The 21372-nt window shown below is 32.2% G+C and overlaps 3 protein-coding genes and 1 long non-coding RNA gene across 4 annotated transcripts in view; all 4 read right to left on the bottom strand.

The window, feature by feature from the left end:
* Positions 1 to 21372, bottom strand: part of gogo (thrombospondin-1 like protein golden goal) — a 66673-nt gene that overhangs the window by 37351 nt on the left and 7950 nt on the right. The window lies entirely within an intron of this gene.
* On the bottom strand, positions 1944 to 7853 carry LOC149903102 (uncharacterized). The gene is made up of 2 exons (XM_090109264.1): positions 7829 to 7853; positions 1944 to 2207 (listed from the first exon to the last, which is right to left on the bottom strand). Exon 2 carries the CDS (start codon positions 2205 to 2207, stop codon positions 1974 to 1976), a length of 234 nt encoding a protein of 77 aa, XP_089965390.1. The 5' UTR covers positions 7829 to 7853; the 3' UTR covers positions 1944 to 1973.
* Positions 6948 to 7185, bottom strand: LOC149903103 (uncharacterized). The gene has a single exon (XM_090109371.1). It carries the CDS (start codon positions 7183 to 7185, stop codon positions 6979 to 6981), a length of 207 nt encoding a protein of 68 aa, XP_089965497.1. The 3' UTR covers positions 6948 to 6978.
* Positions 9839 to 10321, bottom strand: LOC149903101 (uncharacterized). Its single transcript, XR_016457451.1, has 2 exons — positions 10298 to 10321; positions 9839 to 10134 (listed from the first exon to the last, which is right to left on the bottom strand). It is a non-coding gene; the product is annotated as an uncharacterized LOC149903101 (long non-coding RNA).

Raw genomic sequence — 21372 nt, 5'->3', positions numbered from 1 at the left:
GTAAATAAGCCGCAGTTCGCGACAATAAAAATAAAACAATAGTGCTATTCAACACTTTAAATAAATACTTTATCGAGTTTAAACTAACGATGAACGTTAAGTTTTACATTTATTACATAGGTAATATTTTAATTAATACAAGACAAATGTGAAAAGTAAATCGTAATAAACATTATTTCAAAATAAATAACGTCGAACAATGCGTCGAACACAATGACAGATGACGCAGGACGCTTGCAAGAGAGATAGATATATGTGTCAAAACAAAAACTTTTACTTTTATTTCTATTTATTCGGTATAATTACGACTTAATAGTGATAAATATGATCATTATAAATACAAATAGGAATTAACAATATCACAAACATGTGACACAACTAGTATTTTACCGATTCCATACGTGGTCAATGGTCATACATGTTTCAAAACACAAACTTTTACTATTATTTCAATTTATCCGGTATAATTAAGACTTAATAGTGATACATATGATCATTATAAATACAAATAGGAATTAACAATATCACGAATACGTGGCACAACTAAAATTTTACCGATTCTCCTTTATAAATAAACCGCGAAATGTTGAATGAAAAACAGTCGAACTGCTAAATTACCTAGCAGAAGTTTTCCTTCACATTTGGACTTTAAGTCGTAAGTATCAATGTATGTATAATAATCAAATTAATAGTGTGTTGTTACTGACAATACAACCAAATTTCATTATTAAGATATTGAGGAATAAAACTTTAACTTTGCATTGTTACTTCTTACACTGGACATTTGCGAAGTCCCTATAGGTATTGGGTGGGGTCTTAAACAAAGAAGAAGAATAAGAAGCATTGTTACTTGTTGATAGAACAACATTTGAGACCAGTATAACTTATTGAAGGAACAACGTTTTAGACCATAAATATTGTAGTATTCAAAATGATATTCCTTGTACCTAGTTCACGGTTCAGTCGTTTCATCCTAACCATAGATCCTGACTACTCATGTCCGAGCAAGGTACTAAAATCCCATCCTGTTTTCACACACACAATATATCAAGGCAATGGAGTAGAATTGGCAACAACGCTCCATTTGTTGCTTGCCAAGAACATTCGACTTTGATAAAACTTTTATATTTTGTATTTTGTACTTCTGCATACGTTTTCTGCATAGACGCAAGAAATATTTGAATACTACCTACATGTGGTATTCGGCAGTGAATAAGAAAAACAATACATACATACAAATAGTTTAAAGTAAAATAGTTAACCACGATTATTTCGCTGTTAGATAGTCTACTCTTCATTATCGAAGGTCATCACGCTATGACCAATAGGAGCGGACCAATGCTGGTACAACCGCGGGGCACAGCTACTTTATAATTTTAATAAGCTATTTTTATAAAAAAAAAAAAAACATTATTTGTTTCAAAATTATTTATGTTTAATTGGAAGGTTTAAGTGATTGCCTCTATCGTTGCTCAGTCATATAATTATATTAACATAAGTGTGTATCTAGAATCTAGATCTACATAATAATATTTTGAACATAATTAATCATTAGTGGTTTACAAATTACAGTAGACATGTAGTTCAGAGTGGTCTAGTATTTACACACTATAGAACCATATGGATGATAGATGGCGTGGAGTGTCCCTTACGATAAGAGTTATAGATTTATTATATAGATTTATGATATGGTGTCAAGAGCGATGTTGTTTGGCAATATGAAAGGAAGACACTTTCAAGATTGTAATTTTACTTCGTAGCTATATTTTTAATTTACTTATGATTACGCTTTGCATTGTAGAGTCGTAGAGTCCCTCTTAAACATAGAAACCTAGCATAGTGTATTCACATTAAATAATTATAAGGTAGAAATATGTGTATGTGCTATGTATGAGCGTCTATATATGTGTTTGTGTAAAGTGTGCATTAAATAAAATAACAAATAAAAATCAACAATTTATTCAACTACCAAATCAATAGTAAGAATACAGATTCCGACCCGGGTAACCGCCATAATATCCTCTGCTGTAGTACGGCCGGTACGAGCCATAAGATCCGTAACCGTTCCCGTAACCGCCGCCGTAACCGCTGCCGTAACCGTAGCTCGGGTATTGACCGTAACCGGAGTAGTAGGGACGGCTATAGAGGTAGCCCTGGGCAAAGCCGAGGGCTACCATCAGGCAAGCGAAGATTAGGAGGGATTTCATCTGAAAGTTAGTTAATTAGGAAATAGTTAAGAAAGTTTTTATGACTGTCAAGACATGGAACATAGGTCTCCTCGTGACCACACTCGCTCGCAAAGTGTTCGAAACGTCGGGGTACATCACTACATAGTATAAAATAAAGTCGCTTTCCCTGTCCCTATGTCCCTTTGTATGCTTAAATCTTTAAAACTACGCAACGGATTTTGATGCAGTTTTTTTTAATAGATAGAGTGATTCAAGAGGAAGGTTTTAGTATATAATTTATTAGATTTTAGACAAAGCGGGCGAAGCCGCGGGCGGTAAGCTAGTAATAAATTGCGTTTAAATTCCGTTTAAATAGTCTTTAATTTTTAAAGTACCTAGTTTATGTTTGTAATATTTCAATGGTTGAAAAGCATATGTATTCTGGCTTACTTATTTAGTTTTTATAACATAGGTACTTATTGCTTAGTACGTTTTCGTCAAAGTTATTTGTTCCAGAAAGCTTTTGAATGAAGCTACGTTAAAAACAACATGGAGTAGAGTAAAAATATGAATTGTAATATAGCTTCTAGTAGAAATATTTCTAAAAATATGCTACCTACTTATAAATAAAAACTAAAAATTTTGATAATAATATAATATTCGAAATTCTTACCTTGACACGTCCAGTATAAAACAAAAATCAGTGTCGTATGAATACAGATGAAATAAATTTCCTTATATATGGGTCATTATACAAAAATGGGGTAACTTTTGAGGATATTTTGTTTACTATATTTTTTATATCAGATTGTTACAAATTAGGGTGTATATGATAGCTAATCTAATGAATATATTGTTCCAAATCGGGCCAGCCACTTTTTTAAATAGATTGTGAGATATTTTAAATTTTCTGGATTTGGCCTCCAGGGGACTGACGAGGCTAACATGGTACTGATAAAAAACTATAACTTGTAATATTCTTAAGAAATTCAATGAAAATTACTACAAATCTCTCAGTTTTAATAATGGCACATATATTTTACGTACTTAACATGTTTAAAAATGATAATTTATAATATGTGATACTGGGAAAAACAATGTCTCAATTTTCAAAACAGCCTTCTGACATTTAACGCAACGTGAATATTCTTACTCTCTTACTTAACTTTTACTACTTTGAATTAGTTTTACTTGATATTTTAAGTAATTCACAAACAATAGAAACAAAAAAACGGCCAAGTGCGAGTTGGACTCCTAACAAACCTATTGTTTATTATGTCTGTAACTTAAAATTTACACTTTTAGCAATTTTTCCTTTATCTGTGTTATAAGACGTTGCTATTTACCGAGTAGAAGTAAACTATAGTAGACTGTATACACGGCAAGCATCCTGTGTGTTTTTTTATTCCCTTGCGAATATTGAATTTTGTGGAAATTTGCAGTATTAACGGATGTAGGTATCTTTTGATTGCGTTGCGTTATAAGTTTGATTATTTTACATCCCCAAGGGTTCTTAATCTTGAGTATCCAATATAAATTTCAGATTGATACCTCCACGCGTTCCAAAAAAACGTCTTAACAGACAAACGGACAACAAAGTGATCCTATAAGGGTTCTGTTTTTTCCTTTTGAGGTTCGGAGCCCTAAAAATCTACCAATATTTATGTTAAAAGTACTAATTATTATACAATTAAAAACCAATGGCTCGAATGAAAGTCTCATCTGAGTTTTCATAAGAGCCCCTTGACATTTTTATAATGTTATTAAGTATATTAATTAACTTTTATGTTATTTTGAGGTAATTTTACTTCACAGTATTATACGTATACGTATTTATCTGATAAACATAAAAAGCTATGCCCTGAAAGCATCAAAATCAATAATTAAAAGAAAATAAGATCTTTTTAATAAAATTATTAGTAGTTTGTTTCAATAGCTCTTTTCTTTGCTACTCTTTTTTAAATGTTTCTTCCCTAGTCAAATTCAGTTTCTTTTAGCGTGGCGCATGATGTTTTTAACTGAAATATAATATAGAAATGCTTATACCAATAGCAATCAAGATAAAAGTTCTCAAAAATGATAGAATCATCAGTACTATGGGGCCGCGTCAGTCCTCTGGCGCGATATCTGACAAAGGACTGATGCCAGCGGATTGATGAAAAGGGACTTAATATGAGGTTATAATCACAAATTAGGTTTTTTTGCCTAATTTCTAATATCAACAAACTATATTTTTACAAATCATAGTTAACCATTTATAAATGAAAATAAAAATCGGATTAACAATAAAATAACGACTCACCATAGGACTGAAATGTTGACTGGCGCAGCAAGATTTTAGAGGACAAACACAACCCTAGCGCTGGTACAGTTATGACGGCCGTCAAAATATGCGGTGCACAAGTAACTTCATTACCAACATTAATACTTAGACAGGGATTTGACCTCGACTTGGTGATATTTAGCGAGAATTTCGAATTTAAAAAACACACAACGGACTGACTAGTGAAAACGATGACAAAGTTTAATTTTATTTTTTAAATAAAATGGAAAACATTGCGTTATGAAAGTTGTAGTATATAATACTATGTACATCAAAGATTGTAGTGAATTAGTAAGTTTTCTTAAATCGATGATAATGTTTAAACGATAGTCACTTGATTGTTGGTTTTCGGAGTTGTGACATGCCAAAGTACTGACATTTGAGGTATTAATTTATTATTTTTATTCATTTGTATTTTAAATAAAGAAGTGAAATTGGGTGACCAAATAAAGGACGCTTCATTGTTTTAAAATAGATTGTTATTTGAATAAAATATAATAAGACTTAGTTTAAATTGGCTGATGACATCGAGTTACCCCATTTTTGTATAATCACCCATATATAAAAAATTTCCTAATTATTAAATTATTCAGTTATCACAACAAATGGATTGATTCATTAAAAGACGATCATACAAAGTGGAAACGTCTTAATTATAGTTTTTTTAAATGGTTAGGGAGCCAGGTGCAAATTTGGTTAACTATTTCCTCTCAAGAGATAATTCGTCAGACGCATGAGAGTATAGTATTATAAAGCCTCGTGAACGTCAGCTGGCGCTCGGTTGGGGGGGTGAGCGGTTGTAGCCTCCCACGCACATAGGAAAAAAAATACATTCATTCATTCATTCATTTCCTCTCAGCTAAAAATTTGTCAAATTGTAGCTAACCCAATATCTCAACGAAAAAAAATAGTCAGCTGGTTACAACATGGTGTATTATACGTCAGCTGGTGTCTCGTACATGAAAGTTAAATTTAAAGAAAAATTTATTTTCCGTTATTTCCTCTCAAACAAAAATTTACCTGATGATAGCTTATATGTAACTGTGGATAAATATATATGTCAGCTGGCTGTATCTTGGTGGAAAAACCGTCAGCTGATACGGGAGGCTACAACCGCTCTTCCCCCCAACCGAGCTCCAGCTGACGTTCACGAGGCTTCATAATACTATACTTTGATGCATTTTACTAATTACCGCTTGAGAGGAACTTGGTCATAAAATCTGCTGCTGGCTCCCGGACCAAAAGATATCATACTTAAAAAATGCATCTGGTAATTCCCATACAGATAATTATTCCTAAACTAAACAGCATTAATATTATGAGTTCGTATAACGATACAAATATTAAAAATATTTTACTAGTAGGTATTGAAGTTTATACTAAACACTAGTTGCACTAAATACTATGCTAACAAATGGCTAACAATCAAGGTCTGTTTGTAATAGTTTTAAGTATTTTAAAACACTGTTTTATATTTCAGTGAGTCACTTACATTCTTCAATTAAAATATGTTTTAACAATACTACACTAACAATAACAAACCTTTTATTTTATTTCATTAAGGGCCGATTTTTCAATCCTTGGATAAAACTTACCCGTCCAATAAAGTATCACACGATAATATTAAAATGTCACCTGTAAACTGTCAAATACGGGCAATTAGAATACCTTTCATAAATGGTAGTTTAATACGTTATTCGAAGAATAAGTTTTATCCAAGGATGGAAAAATCAGCCCTTAAACGCATTTAATAAATTCAATGTAAAATAAGTGTTACAAACCGTCAATTCCATCAATTTTCTAGAACGTTCCAAGCTATTAAAAAATTATTTCACTGTCCTTCCTCGATAAAGTGCATTTATCGAGGAAGGCTATATAGTGACGGAGCAATACGGGCAAAACAGCACGGCATAGCTAGTTAAGAATTTAAAAAAGTTATATTTCATGTTTTTTGTAGGTAGGTAAATTATTGCCTTTATTTTTGTTAAGTCATATATCTATTCCTTAAACATAAGTGTGTATCTAGATCAACTAAAACATAATTAAATCATTAGTGGTTTACAGTAGACATGTAGCTCAGAGTGATCTAGTATTTACACACTATAGAACCATATGGATGATAGATGGCGTGGAGTGTCCCTTACGATTAGATTTATTAGATTGCTGATATAGTGTCATGAGCGATGTTGTTTGGCAATATGAAAGAACGTTCGAGATTAATCTTTATTGTAACTGTGCTTTTAGCGTATTTTCAATTGTATAATGAATAGTAGAGTCACTACGAATTCAGAAGATTAGCTCAGTATTTTCACATTAATTTTTTAATTAATGTGAAAATACTGAGATGGAAATATATTTAATATGTGTAAGTTTGTGCATGTGTATCTGTGTGTGTGTGTGCGTCTATATCTGTGTTTGTAAAAGTGTAATCTGTGTGTGTAAATAAAATAACATCATTAAAAATCAACAATTTATTCAACTACCAAATTAATAGTAAGAATACAGATTCCGGCCCGGGTAACCGCCATAAGATCCGTAACCGCCTCCGTAACCGCTGCCGTAACCGCCGCCGTAACCGCTGCCGTAACCGTAGCTCGGGTATTGACCGTAACCGGAGTAGGGACGGCTGTAGAGGCAGCCCTGGGCAAAGCCGAGGGCTACCATGAGGCAAGCGAGGATAAGGAGAGATTTCATCTGAAAGTTAGTTTTATTAATACACATCAGCAATAAAAATCAGCAGTCAATATGTTTGTTTTATCAGATTTAAGCGGTTTTGTCGCAATTATGTATTTATTTGTTTCTAATTTCACATTTCGCTCATTTTGCTTAGTTTTCGGATTTCATTTTTGTATGTTTTTTGCGACTATGCATGTGAATGTATGATGTCATCCTGAAATACAGTAAATCCATACTTAATATTATAAAGTAACTCTGTCTGTCTGTCTGTTACTCAATCACGCCTTAACTACTGAACCAATTTGCATAAAATTCGGTATAGAGATATTTGGATACCCGAGAAAGGACATAGGCTACTTTTTACCCCGGGACATAGGTTAGGTTTTATCACGGAAATCCCACGGGAACGGGAACTATACGGGTTTTTCTTTGACTGCGCGGGCGAAGCCGCGGGCGGAAAGCTACTTATTATATATATTTATTTTTATGTAAGCTAGTGTCACTAATGTGAACATAAATGTATTGTTATATTTTAGCATAAAAGATATTTTAAAATGTATTTCTGAAATGTTTGCCTACTTAAATAAAAATTGATCACATTTAAATATCTTTAAACTTTAGCATTTTTTTTATAATACAATATTTAAAAGACAATTCTTACCTTGACACCAGTTTTCCAACAAAAACTAATGTAGTTTGACGACAGATTAAATAAATTTCCTTATATATAAAATTTCCTAATTATTACATTACTCAGTTATCACAACAGATGGATTGATTCATTAAAAGATGATCATGCAAAGTGGAATTATAGTTTTTTGGAAGACATTCTTAAACTATATAACTTTTTTTTAAGTGGGGAAATCTTCCAAAGATACCCACGGGCCCCGGGGAAGGAACCGTGGGTTAGATATGTCGGATTCTTACCGACTAAAACCCCACTGTGTTCCGTCGAGCCGCGCAGTTAGCCGGGGCCGCGCGCTGGTACTCAAATCCACGACCCCAGTGCACTAAATACTATGCTAACATGATGCTAACAATCAAGGTTTGTTTGTAATACAGTTATAAAGAGTTATATTATTGTAAAACATTGTTTTATATTTCAGTGGGTAAATTCACTTACATTCTTCAATTAAAATATGTTTTAACAAAATATGTTTAAAATTGTATACTACACTAACAATAAAGTGCAATAACAAACCTTTTATTTTATTTATTTAAAACGCATTTATTAAATTCAATGTAAAATAAGTGTTACAAACATGTATCGATCTTTTATAAAATATCACAAGTATTCCGTCAATTTTCTAGAACGTTCCAAACTATTGGAAACTTATGCATTTAATCTCAAGGAATACGTTCATACGAGTGAGGATATGAAAACGCTTCGCTGAATACCAAGCAAGGCGTAATGTATTGAACTTTTTATAAAAACATCGAGTTTATAGAATAAATCAAATGTATTGGAGTTGTCTTACGTGTGAATAATATTTATGTGTTCAGTTTTTTACATCTATATCATATTATATCTGTCTACATTTCTTTTTATAAATATGTATTTTTAAAACTTATTGTTTATACGAGTTATTAAGAGATTTTCTTTAAGTTTTCAATTTCGTTTTCACCAGTAGAAAGTTAGATAATTTCTGAGTAACATACTGCCGGTTTCACAACTTTATTTATGTACTGTATAACTTAATTGTTAGTAAATAATTTATGAAAATGTAATCAAAAAGTGTTAAATATGCTATCAGGGACATTGTCAGCAAGCGGTGAAACTTATTTTTACCCAGATAGATTGGAAGCTGAAGTGTTCAACATAAAATTATGTAGATTGTAATTATGACAAAATTTTCTTATGAAGTTTTCTGTTTCAAAATAAATTTCTTAAAGAGCAATCTAATATTACTAGTTATTAGGATATGGATAAGGATCTATAAGAACCATATAAGAACAATGGCAAACTATTAACGCATATAAAATGCTATAAAAAAGATTATCAACTCCATAGACAGCCTTTTTAAAGTCAAAATAGTTGTAAAATTGCATTCATTTGAATAGGAACCGAGGCTAGCGCCAATGTTCAGGAAATAACACTTTCAGCTGAATATCAACTGTTGCAGACTCGATTGAAGTAATACACTATACTAGCTTTCACCCACGACTTGCTTACTATGCAATTTTAGTTATGTTAAGCATTAATCGTATAAATGTGCAATTTCAGTTTAATGATTTGCTCTATGGATATCGAATTTCTAATAGTGGTATTTGTGCATCGTTTCATTACTTGAAGATAAGTTTTTATGGATATTGAAGGAACGTTAAGACGTGGTATTAGTGAAAAAAATTGAGATATACCAATTCATGTATTTACACTATCATATATTTTACATGAGAAGGGAATAGCGAATTGATCTATTCGTATTTCTGTTATAAACTCCAATTAAAACCAATGTCACTCTGATATTTCGATAATAACAAAAATAAAACATAATGTCTGTTTATGTGCATTGTGCAGTGTACATTTCAAATTATCGCACATACGCATTTTAAATGTAATATTCATCTAGAAATTAAAAAAGCAACTTAAAAAGTACAGTGAATTAAAATTAAAATTAACAAAATCACATTTTTCTAATCATTTATTCGAATAATCAATATCAAAATATCAATTAATTGTGCCAATTCCTTGGATTTGCACTATCCTCAGGGATACCCAGGGGAATATCCCCCATTGGAATATCCATTACCGGGGTAATCCCCATTAGGGTATCCCCCATTAGGGTACCCCCCATTAGGGTATCCCCCATTAGGGTATCCCCCATTGGGGTATCCCCCATTAGGAAATCTAGGATCGTATCGGGGTATGATTACTCGGTTGTACCGCTTGTTGTGATACCGGCGTCTAGCTGATACCGAAGCAAATAAAAACAGGGCTACAGAAATTAATATGAGTTTCAAGTTCATCTGAAAAAAAAATATTTGTATTTGCATCTAATTGCTTTGTTAATGCGACAGTAAGAAAAGATAAATTAATTAATATGGATGATCGGATGTGAATTAAGTTTGGAAATCTTTCTTCAATGCATTAAAATAATTATATGACAATTAAAATAAAACGACAATATACCTTTGTAACAGGATTATCCAATGAAACAAGCAAACTACCGTAATTTAGTTCTTTTATACCGATAGTTATTCTAATGATAGAATATTAAAAATCTATTAACACTAATGTTTTAATCGATAGAGCGATTATGATGTAAAACGTACAAACAAATAAGTTGTAGATATTATAGTTTATTGTATCATATTATATAGGAAAAATAAATTTGAATATTACATATTATTTATTTATATACTAGCGGTCCGCCCCGGCTTCGCCCGTGGTACATATTTCGCAATAAAAAGTGGCCTATGTCCGAAAGGACAAAGGCCACTTTGACACCCGAGAAATCGGGTATCAAAATATCTCTATACCAAATTTCGTGCAAATTGGTTCAGTAGTTAAGGCGTGATTGAGTAACAGACAGACAGACAGAGTTACTTTCGAGTTTCGCATTTATAATATTAGTATGGATGTGCTATTTATTAAATAGGTTTGAAGTTGGTGCCGAACATTAAGCACTTAGTATTAAGCCCGTGCACCGACATCAAACCTTTTTAATAAATAGCACATATAAATAATATGTAGTAAATAATAATGTCAAATCTTTTTTATGGTACGGGAGCTATGAACGTTTTAAAAAAAGTCATTTTAGTATAGTTGGGTTTTTGATATACTGTTTCTCTTGCTATTTCGGTTAGAGTCCGCGCTGTCTGGCTGGCGGTAGTGGTTGCGTTTATTAGTGCGCACAGCAAAATATCCGTAATTTAAAGTCATTTATTAACGCGTAATTTTTAATCTTTTGCCTTTAGATAGATCCATCAAACATAAATTTGTTATTGCAAGACGTTTTTTTCGTTGTCAAATAGGTGCCATACGCAATTTTTTATTTCAAAATCATTAAAATGTCATCGAAATAAGTGAAATTACATCAATGAAAATTAAGCTCTCCGTGCGATAAGAGCTTTTGTGAAAATTAAACTCTCCGTGCGATTAGAGCTTTTTGTGAAAATTAAGCTCTCCGTGCAATTAAGAGCTTTTTTGTGAAAATTTAGCTTTCCGTGCGAATAGACCTTTTTGTGAAAATTAAGCTCTCCGTGCGATTAGAGCTTTTTGTGAAAATTAAGTTCTCCATGCGATTAGAGCTTTTTGTGAAAATTAAGCCCTCCATGCGATTAGAGCTTTTTGTGAAAATTAAGCTCTCCGTATACGATTAGAGCTTTTTGTGAAAATTAAGCTCTCCGTGCGATTAGAGCTTTTTGTGAACATAACGCTTTCCGTGCGATAAGAGCTTTCTGTGAAAATTAAGTTCTCCATGCGATTACAGCTTTTTGTGAAAATTAAGCTCTCCGTGCGATTAGAGCTTTTTGTGAAAATTAAGCTCTCCTTACGATTAGAGCTTTATGTGAAAATTAAGCTCCGTACAATTAGAGCCTTTAATGAAAATTAAGCTCTCCATGCGATTAGAGCTTTTTGTGAAAATTAAGCTCTCCGTGCGATTAGAGCTTTTTGTGAAAATTAAGCTTTCCGTGCGATTAGAGCTTTTTGCGAAAATTAAGCTCTCCATGCAATTAGAGCTTTTTTGTGAAAATTAAGCGTTCCGTGCGAATAGAGCTTTTTGTGAATATAAAGCTTTCCGTGCGATTAGAGCTTTTTATGAAAATTAAGCTCTCCATGCGATTAGAGCTTTTTTGTGAAAATTAAGCTCTCCGTGCGATTAGAGCTTTTTGTGAAAATTAAGCTTTCCGTGCGATTAGAGCTTTTTGCGAAAATTAAGCTCTCCATGCGATTAGAGCTTTTTTGTGAAAATTAAGCTTTCCGTGCGAATAGAGCTTTTTGTGAATATAAAGCTTTCCGTGCGATTAGAGTTTTTTTATGAAAATTAAGCTCTCCATGCGATTAGAGCTTTTTTGTGAAAATTAAGCTCTCCGTGCGATTAGAGCTTTTTGTGAAAATTAAGCTTTCCGTGCGATTAGAGCTTTTTGCGAAAATTAAGCTCTCTGTGTGATTAGAGCTTCTTGTGAAAATTAAGCTTTCCGTGTGATTAGAGCTTTTTGTGAAAATTAAGCTCTCCATGCGATTAGAGCTTTTTTGTGAAAATTAAGCTTTCCGTGCGAATAGAGCTTTTTGTGAATATAAAGCTTTCCGTGTGATTAGAGCTTTTTATGAAAATTAAGCTCTCCATGCGATTAGAGCTTTTTTGTGAAAATTAAGCTCTCCGTACGATTAGAGCTTTTTGTGAAAATTAAGCTTTCCGTGCGATTAGAGCTTTTTGCGAAAATTAAGCTCTCTGTGCGATTAGAGCTTTTTGTGAAAATTAAGCTTTCCGTGCGATTAAAGCTTTTTGTGAAAATTAAGCTCTCCGTGCGTTGAGAGTTTTTTGTGAAAATTAAGCTCTCCGTGCGATTAGAGCTTTTTTGTGAAAATTTAGCTTTCCGTGCGATTAGAGCCTTTAATGAAAATTAAGCTCTTCATGCGATTTTATGCGGTTATCAATTCGACCGGTATAATTTTTTTTTAAGTATGTACACCGATTACTCCGAGGTTTCTGAACCGATTTACGTGATTCTTTTTTTGTTCGATGCGGGATGGTGTCGAATTGGTCCCATAATTTTTTTTTTCGGATAGGGCCAGTAGTTTTTATTTTATGAGCATTTTTGTCTGTACTCGATGACTAAGTTGATATGTAGCAAGTAACTTTTATTCACTTCCCGGTAACCGATTGAGCTGAAATTTTGTATACGTATGTAAATTTGATAGCGATGAAACATTATCATGACATGATGCTGATTTGATGATGGAATCGGAAGGTGGCCATAGGAACTCAGTAATATATTGACTCAACTTTAACGAGTTTGGGCTCGTTTGATTCGTGTTGAAAAATACACTAAAAAGTATTAAATAAAAATAACTGCGTTTAAAACAACCGACTTCAAAAACGGAAAAGTAAGAAATAAAAAAGATTTGATATTATTAACTACTACATAATATAAAAAGTGGCAGCTATGTCCTTTCTCGGGTTTCAAAATATATCGATACCAAATTTCATGCAAATTGGTTCAGTAGTTAAGGCGTGATTGAGTAACAGACATACAGACAGAGTTACTTTCGCATTTATAATATTAGTATGGATTAATACTAATCATTTTTTTTCATAAATTTAATTTAAATTAAAAGTACTCTTTAGACCTTTTAACTTCGTATCAATAATGATTACTACTAACTAATTTTATAAAAATGACTACTGATTCTAATAAGACCGATTGATGCATAATAATATGTATGTGGAACATTAAATATCAATAAGGAATATTGTATACTAATTAGTTTTGTCTTTTGCGTTGTTCAAAGTGGTTGTTAATTAATTATTTTATACCAATAATATCAAGATAAGTATTTTGTGATTTTAAAAAGTGTGGATTATTATTTGAGTTTTCTGAAATATTTATTTTTAAAACATTGAAATGTTTTAAAAATAAATATTTAAACTACGAAATGTCGGTTTACTAACATATCTCTATGGATTTAGTAGCTGTTAACAGTGTTCAATTTTAATTTATTCACTCATTAGCTAGAATCACAAATTAGCAAATTAGAACAGTGCAAATTAATTAGTATTTTCACATTAAACAGGCGCTTGGAAATTATTTTCCATTTGCCTGCAAGTGCATGGGAAATTAGTTAGTTCAATTATTATTTTTAATAATTAAACAGCTAAACCTTGATGGTGGTAGGTATATTGTTTTTCATTGGATAATTGTTATTGGAGTTATTTGCAATGAATTACGAGGAGTTAATTTTAATTCAAGTATTTTTATAAGAGATAGATACCATTTGGCAGTGGTACAAATTCATTTAAAAGCTTAAAATAAAGTAAATAATTCAGTATTTTCTTTAATTATTATTTTCATTGAGTTGTAAATTTTCATAAAATAATAGTATAGTGAACAATAAATAGGTTCCTTTTACCCTGTCCCTCTTAAAAGTAAGAGTAGATGCATCATGTTCTTAAAAAATACGTTTCCCTGTTGATAACTTTTTATTATTTAATAATAATTAAGAGTCCTTTGAATATTCTAAAAACTATAAAGTTCTTATTAAAACCGTTCTATAATTTATTTTTCAGATGAAATATCTAATATTATTATGGCTTGTGGTGGCGTCTGCGGCCTTGCAATGGGACCCACCTGGGCAAAACCAACCAAATTATGGTGATCACACGTCACAAGGACGAGGCTTCTTGCATCAGCTTTTTCATCATCGGCCGGGTTATATTTCGCAGAGACCGATATATCCAAAAGTTAATGTTAATGATTTTAAAGTCGGTTCGCCACTATTGGAAGTGTATAGACGGAGATTGTCTCGTGGTGGTTGGATTAACTCTTAAATGAATGAAATAAAACTGCATATTTTGAAGAAAACATTCAATATTGAACTAATCATGTCTATACCAACCCTAAAGTCTATAATTTAAAAATGTAGAGTAAAATATAATATATATATATAATAAAAGAAATTCGTCCCTGTATAATTTTACTTATTCTTATTGGCTGTCGCCAGTTATTGTTAGTAAAATGTATAATAAATGTATTTCCTCTTGTTTTGTGTTTTATTTTTGATTAAGTAACTCTTTAAGGATGTTTTTTCGTTTTAGCACAAGTTTAAATACATTCGGTCCTACACATTACATTCTTCTACGCAAAAAAAGTACAAGCTATCCCTATACTTTTTTTCTGTAAATCATAGATAATATACATAATAAAGAAAAATGCAAGTTCAATTTCAACATTTTTATTCAAACTACAACTACATCTAATAATATACAATTCTAAGTGGTGAATTTGATACTCTTCAATAGGGATACATATTCTTCCTTACTGGATACACAGCTTGATTCCAACCACGCTGTATGGGAAAACGGAATGGTATTCTATCTAGATTTAGGTTTTCGAATGACTTTTGGAATACATTCTGTAAACGGTTTTGGTATACATTTTGGAATGGATTGCGGTATGAACTTTGTATCGGGCTCCGGTACGAACTTTGTATCGGGCTGCGGTATGAACTTTGTATTGGGCTGCGGTATGAATTTGGTATTGGGCTGAGGTACGAATTTTGTAATGGGCTGCGATATGAACTTACGATTGGGCTGCTGTATGAATTATGTATTGGGCTTGGGTACGAATTTTGTAATGGGCTGCGGTAAGAACTTACGATTGGACTGCTGTATGAATTTTGTATCGGGCTGCGGTTTACATTTTGAAATGGCTTGCGAGTTACATTTTGGAATTTATCACGGTCATCTCGTAGGGGCTCTCCACTTGTACTTACGATTGGATTACGGTATAAACTTTGAATTGGTTGCTTTTCAATTTGGAAAGGGCTGCGGTATATACTTTGTAATGGCTTGCGATTTGCAATTTGATATATGTTGTGATTAAAACTTTCAATTGGATTACGATAAAACGTTTGAAGTGGGCTTTGCCTATCAATTTGGAAGGGATTGCGGTATGAAGATTGTAACGGGCTGCGGTAGCTTTCTAATGGGTTTTGCTTTACAATTTCGAATGGGCTACGATTAAGAATTTCAATTGGAGTACGATATAAACTTTGGAGTGGGTCTTGACTTTCAAATTGGAATGAATTGCGGTACGAATTTTGTAATGAGTTGTGGTATGAGTTTTGTCGTGGATTTTGACGTTCAATTTGGCTGCGGTATAAACTCTGCAATGGATTACGGTTTACAATTTGGAATGGGTTACGGTATACAGTTTGTAAGGGGATTCTGTTAATAACTTGGAATGGGCGGTATATATTTTGGATTGGATTGCGGTATAACCTTTGTAATGGATTCTGGTAGCCACTTTCAACTGTGTTGCGATACAAATTAGGGTATAAATGCGAAATAGCGAACGGGTTTGACTTCTCGATCAAGTTCTGGTACGATTTTTCGAATGTTCCTGGATATAGAGATGCTGCAGAGGGGAACGAGCTGTGGTAGGCATTTTTATAGAAATATGAGTTGTGGTTTTCATTTGAATACGAAAACGGGAAAACGTTCTCGTGTGCTTTTGGCATTGATAGTAGTGGGTTTGTTTGCGGTGTATTCTTCAAGCGGTATCTCTGGAGATTTGGCCAGGTATCAGGAAGAGAAGCAGGTTTGTTGTAAATCTGTTCTTGATAAGATGGATCCCATTGATCCCACATTTGTTCAGCCCGTGCCGATGTGAGGCATATAGCAATACATAGAAGTAGCTTCATCTGTAAAAAATGTAGTCGTATAATTTTCAGAAATTAGCATCAACAAAATACAATCAATCAAATAATCTAATTACATTCGTAAACAAATTAAGTAATTAGTTTATAATATTAACCACAGACCTCATCATTAATACATAGAAAGTACCATTTTGCATGAAATGGATATTTTGAACACTATAATCAATGAATACGTGTATTATAACGAATGAATGAGTATAAAATATTCAAATATATACTGAAATATATGAAACTAGCTTTCCGCCTGCGGCTTCGCCCGCGTTTTCAAAGAAAAACCCGCATAGTTCCCGTTCCCGTGGGATTTCCGGGATAAAACCTAGCCTATGTTACTCGTGGATATTGTAGCTTTCGAATGGTGAAAGAATTTTTAAAATCGGTCCAGTAGTTTATGAGCCTATTCATTACAATCAAACAAACAAACAAACAAAGTTTTCCTCTTTATAATATTAGTGTAGATAAATTTTATTATAGGCTTAATAGTTGTATACACTGATAATCCTTATAAAAATCTATATAAACAAAAATCGTATAGGCGGATAAGAATAACTTTTATAATTACTTCAGGGCAATATTAAGGGTATATAGATTTTAGAAGCCTCTTCGAGGACTCCTCAGTTGAGATGGTATTCTTTTAATTAAGCTTACAACCCTCATAACTCTTGAGAAATTTCGATACGCGCCATTTTTATTTGAAAATCAATTTTTTCTTACTTATTTTATCAACAAACTGAATTAAGTTTGCTAACCTAAATACGTGGTATTTAAGACAAAGTTTAACTGAAAATAGTACTTCATACATATTGAAAAGGAAATTCACTGATTTTGTGTGTCTGAGTGAACCCCCGAATTCATAATCACTGGATACTAAACAATTCAATTAAAAATCTTCAAGCATTTGTAATTATAAACCGACCTTTTTAAATGTATATTTTTCTATGTAAATCAAAACAATTTCGATAATTTCATATTGTTTAAGATCATTGATCTTTATCTGCGAATTATCAAATTTTAATTCGGCAGATTATTATTCACGAGAATTGAACCGACGGCCTTTTAATTATTATAAACTAGGTACTTACTTATTAACACTTGCGAAAAGTATATTTAAAAAAATAATAGAAATCTGATTAATTTTTTAATTATGTTAAATATTTATTTAAAACTAGCGGTCCGCCCCGGCTTCGCCCGTGGTACATATTTACGTTTTCTCTACATAAGAACCATCCTCGTACTTCAAGGAATATAATAAAAAAAGAATTATCGAAATTGGTTCAGCCGTTCTCGAGTTATGCGCTTACCAACACATTTTGCGATTCATTTTTATGTATAAGAAGATTAAACTTACCTTGAAAGTTGATGTTATGATGAGTGATCAACTTCTGATGAATAACATTTACTTCCCGGTCTTTTTATATTAAATATAAGTACAAATTAATAGAAATGTGGTTACAAAAATAACTGATAACAAAATTCTGTATCAATCTTATCAAGATCGTTATTTTATCAGTCTATTAAGATGCTCTTTTATCTTGCGACAAATGATCGAATTGTAATTATTACAAGAAAATGAATTTAGTTTTCTTAGTTATTCTCACGAACGTAGTTAGCTCTTCAAAACTACTTTTTAGTAAGTCTCATGAAGAAAATAATATAATATATTATGTAAGTATTTTATACGAAAATAATTTTATATCATTATGTATGTCTGTAAACTCAAGTAAATTTTCTTAAAAGTACTTAGTAACAAAATTAGGATAGAAACGGGTATTAACTAATTCAATTCATGTGAGCTTTAAGATATGCATTTTTAATGAAAAGCTCTATTTGTTGTCAAAATAACAACTTTATAATACACTAGCGGTCCGCCCCGGCTTCGCCCGTGGTACTTACGTTTTCTCTACATAAGAACCATCCTCGTACTTCAAGGAATATAATAAAAAAAGAATTATCGAAATCGGTTCAGCCGTTCTCGAGTTATGCGCTTACCAACACATTTTGCGATTCATTTTTATATATAAGATAGTCTAGTAAGTGGCCATCCGTCTTTTATAATTATTAACCAAAAATTCAGGGGTATGATTTTTTTTCGCGACAAATACTAGAATTAGTAATTTCTTATTGCTTAATCAATCTCTGTTCCAAATATCATCAAAATTCGTTGAGTCGTTTAGGTATTTCATCGTAGACGGACAAATATAATTACTTTCACTATTTTAATATTAGTGGGAACTGGAGTGTATTTTTTGCCTTCCTCCGTACTTCTTTTCCTACATCATTTTAATTATAACCTTATTATTATTTTAAACGGGAGATATTGCAGCTTTTAGGAGATTTATTTAACCTTCAATTCCTACACTGTCAGCATTAATAACTTACCATTGATAAGGTACGAGAGAGAGACCTACAAATTGGAAACCTATATAACCGACTAGAGCTAATCAGGGACTCTAAACAAAACATACGACGCAATAACCCGCCTTCAGTCGAGTAATTACAGAAATAAATCCCGTTCAATTTAGCACAAGAAAACATTCAAGTTTAAAAAAGTAATTAAGGAAACTTTTTAATTCGTTTTATTAGAATACGATTAGAGAATACACTTTGCAAATGAAAGTTTTTAATGAACTTAGTTGTTTTCTTGCAATTGTGATTTTTTTGCGATATTCGTGTGTAATACTGCTTAAAACTTAGTTTATTATGATCGGTTTCAAACAACATTCTTCCCAAAAACTAGAAGGCCTTAGCGCGAACGACAGTCTGGCACCACTCGAATTATCGTATATTTTGCAACAATTTACACAGAAAGTATTGCCAATTTCGCACCTCCCAGTTTTGGGGAAAATGGCCATAAAACAAATGAAATGTCCCGCTGTTCCCCACAAAAGAGATTCAATTCCCCTAGGAATGGCACTTCACCGGGTTTCTAAGGAAACATAATGTAAATAAAAAAGTTCCGAGTAATATTTTTGCAGAAGCTCCCCGTTGAGTGTTGTCGCTAAATTAGTATTAAATATGATGGAATGCCGGTTTAGATGACAGTTTTTATTTACTCGAGAAATGTATGGAAATACTCAAATATTTTGTGTTATTCAGAGAGACGTGATAATAAAACGAGTATTAGGGAAATAATATTGCTATAAAAGGTACCATAGTATCATGGAATTTATTCTACACTAGCTTACCGCCCGTGGCTTCGTCCGCTTTGCCTAAAACCTAATAAATTATATACTAAAACCTTCCTCAAGAGGATCACTCGTTCTATTAAAAAGCCGCATCAAAATCCGTTGCGTAGTTTTAAAGATTTAAGCATACATAGGAACATAGGGATAGAGAAAGCGACTTGGTTTTATACTATGTAGTGATTTTTAGCAATTAATTTGTTTGAAATAAATATTGGAATATAACTGTATCACACTTCTTTAATATTTGTTATGTCTATGGTTTCCAAATACTCTATTAATCTATTCAACTGTTGATTCATGCCCTATCAATGTGTGCCAATTGGTATAATTAAATTTAATTAAAAAGCATTTAAAAATTATTTTGACAATCATTATGCAACAGGTAACCTAATTGCATTTCTGCCTTATTGATGTAGAGGCTAGTAATTTTTACTATAAGTAGGTACCGACTATTAGATCGTGACATCTGTTTGTGTATGTACGTACACTAATATAATATATAGGTACGAGTACTAATATTATAAAGTTGAAGAGTTGGTTTCTTTGTTTGAACGCGCTAATATCGGGATCTATTGGTCTGATTTAAAAAATCATTTCGGTGTTAGATATCCCATTTATCGAGGAAGGATATAAGGCTATCATCACGCTAAAACCAACAGGAGCGGAGCTCTGCGGGTAAAACCGCGGAGCACAGCAATCATATATTCAAGATAAGGAATCGGTCAGAAAGAATATTATACCTGTTCATAAAACTCCAAGGGAACTCAGGAAATCGAAATAATCCCCTCTAACAGAACACAAACTAAGTTTTCGGACCGGTACGACCGTCGAAACGCAATTACGTTTATGATTGTTCCTGCTACGTGAAATGTGGAGTAATCTACGGAAACCTAACTCTGGGATGAGGCATTTTGAACCTGTCTTTTTCGACTTTACTGACCTAATAAGCAAAGGTATACCAAACTTGCTAACTAGGATACAATTTGATATGAGATAAACGGTGAGATGAAATGCACTTTAAATATTAAAACCGAGATTTTATTTATTTATTTACAAAGGTCCATCCAACAGTTGTTACACAAGCAACTCGCTATATAATTACAGTAACTTTTATAATTTTTATAACACAACATTCACAGAAGCAAAAATAAATTGGGCGAAATAATTCATTAGGAAACGTATAGTAAATATATTTTGATAAATAATAGAATTATAGAAATATAATAAGAATTCTGTTTATCCTAGAAATCAATGCTGTTCAACATATTAATTTAAATAACACAATATGTAGGTACCTTCTTATTTTACTTTTTAGAGAGACGTCCTCTCCTAGCACAACATAATATGGATAAATATTTTCTTCGCAACGTATAAAAAAACAAAAACTAAAACATCTAGCATATTCGATGCAAAACATTTTGTCATGTCCTTATGAAAATGAAACTAAATCTACAACATACGTAGAATAACGGATTAAAAACGAATTCACAGAATTGTTAGATTTTTATTTAAGCCGGGAAAATCTGTGTAGAGTTAAAACATTTTGCTGTTGCTAGTTTTTAAGAGAAATACGCCAATTTATTTTGTTTTAGAATGTACTGGAATTAATCATTTTACTATGGATTTATATTATAAATT

This window comes from Colias eurytheme, chromosome 14, assembly GCF_061535395.1.
Source record: "Colias eurytheme isolate Ceu_HAF_F1 chromosome 14, ilColEury1 Martin Lab GWU primary, whole genome shotgun sequence".
Classification (NCBI taxonomy): domain Eukaryota; kingdom Metazoa; phylum Arthropoda; class Insecta; order Lepidoptera; family Pieridae; genus Colias; species Colias eurytheme.
Note: the sequence above shows the minus strand (reverse complement) of the source record. Positions and strands in the feature narration are given on the sequence as shown.

Excerpts from the sequence above, each read along its gene's own strand:
- LOC149903102 (XM_090109264.1), bottom strand. The coding sequence starts at position 2,207 with ATGAAATCCCTCCTAATCTTCGCTTGCCTGATGGTAGCCCTCGGCTTT.
- LOC149903103 (XM_090109371.1), bottom strand. The coding sequence starts at position 7,185 with ATGAAATCTCTCCTTATCCTCGCTTGCCTCATGGTAGCCCTCGGCTTT.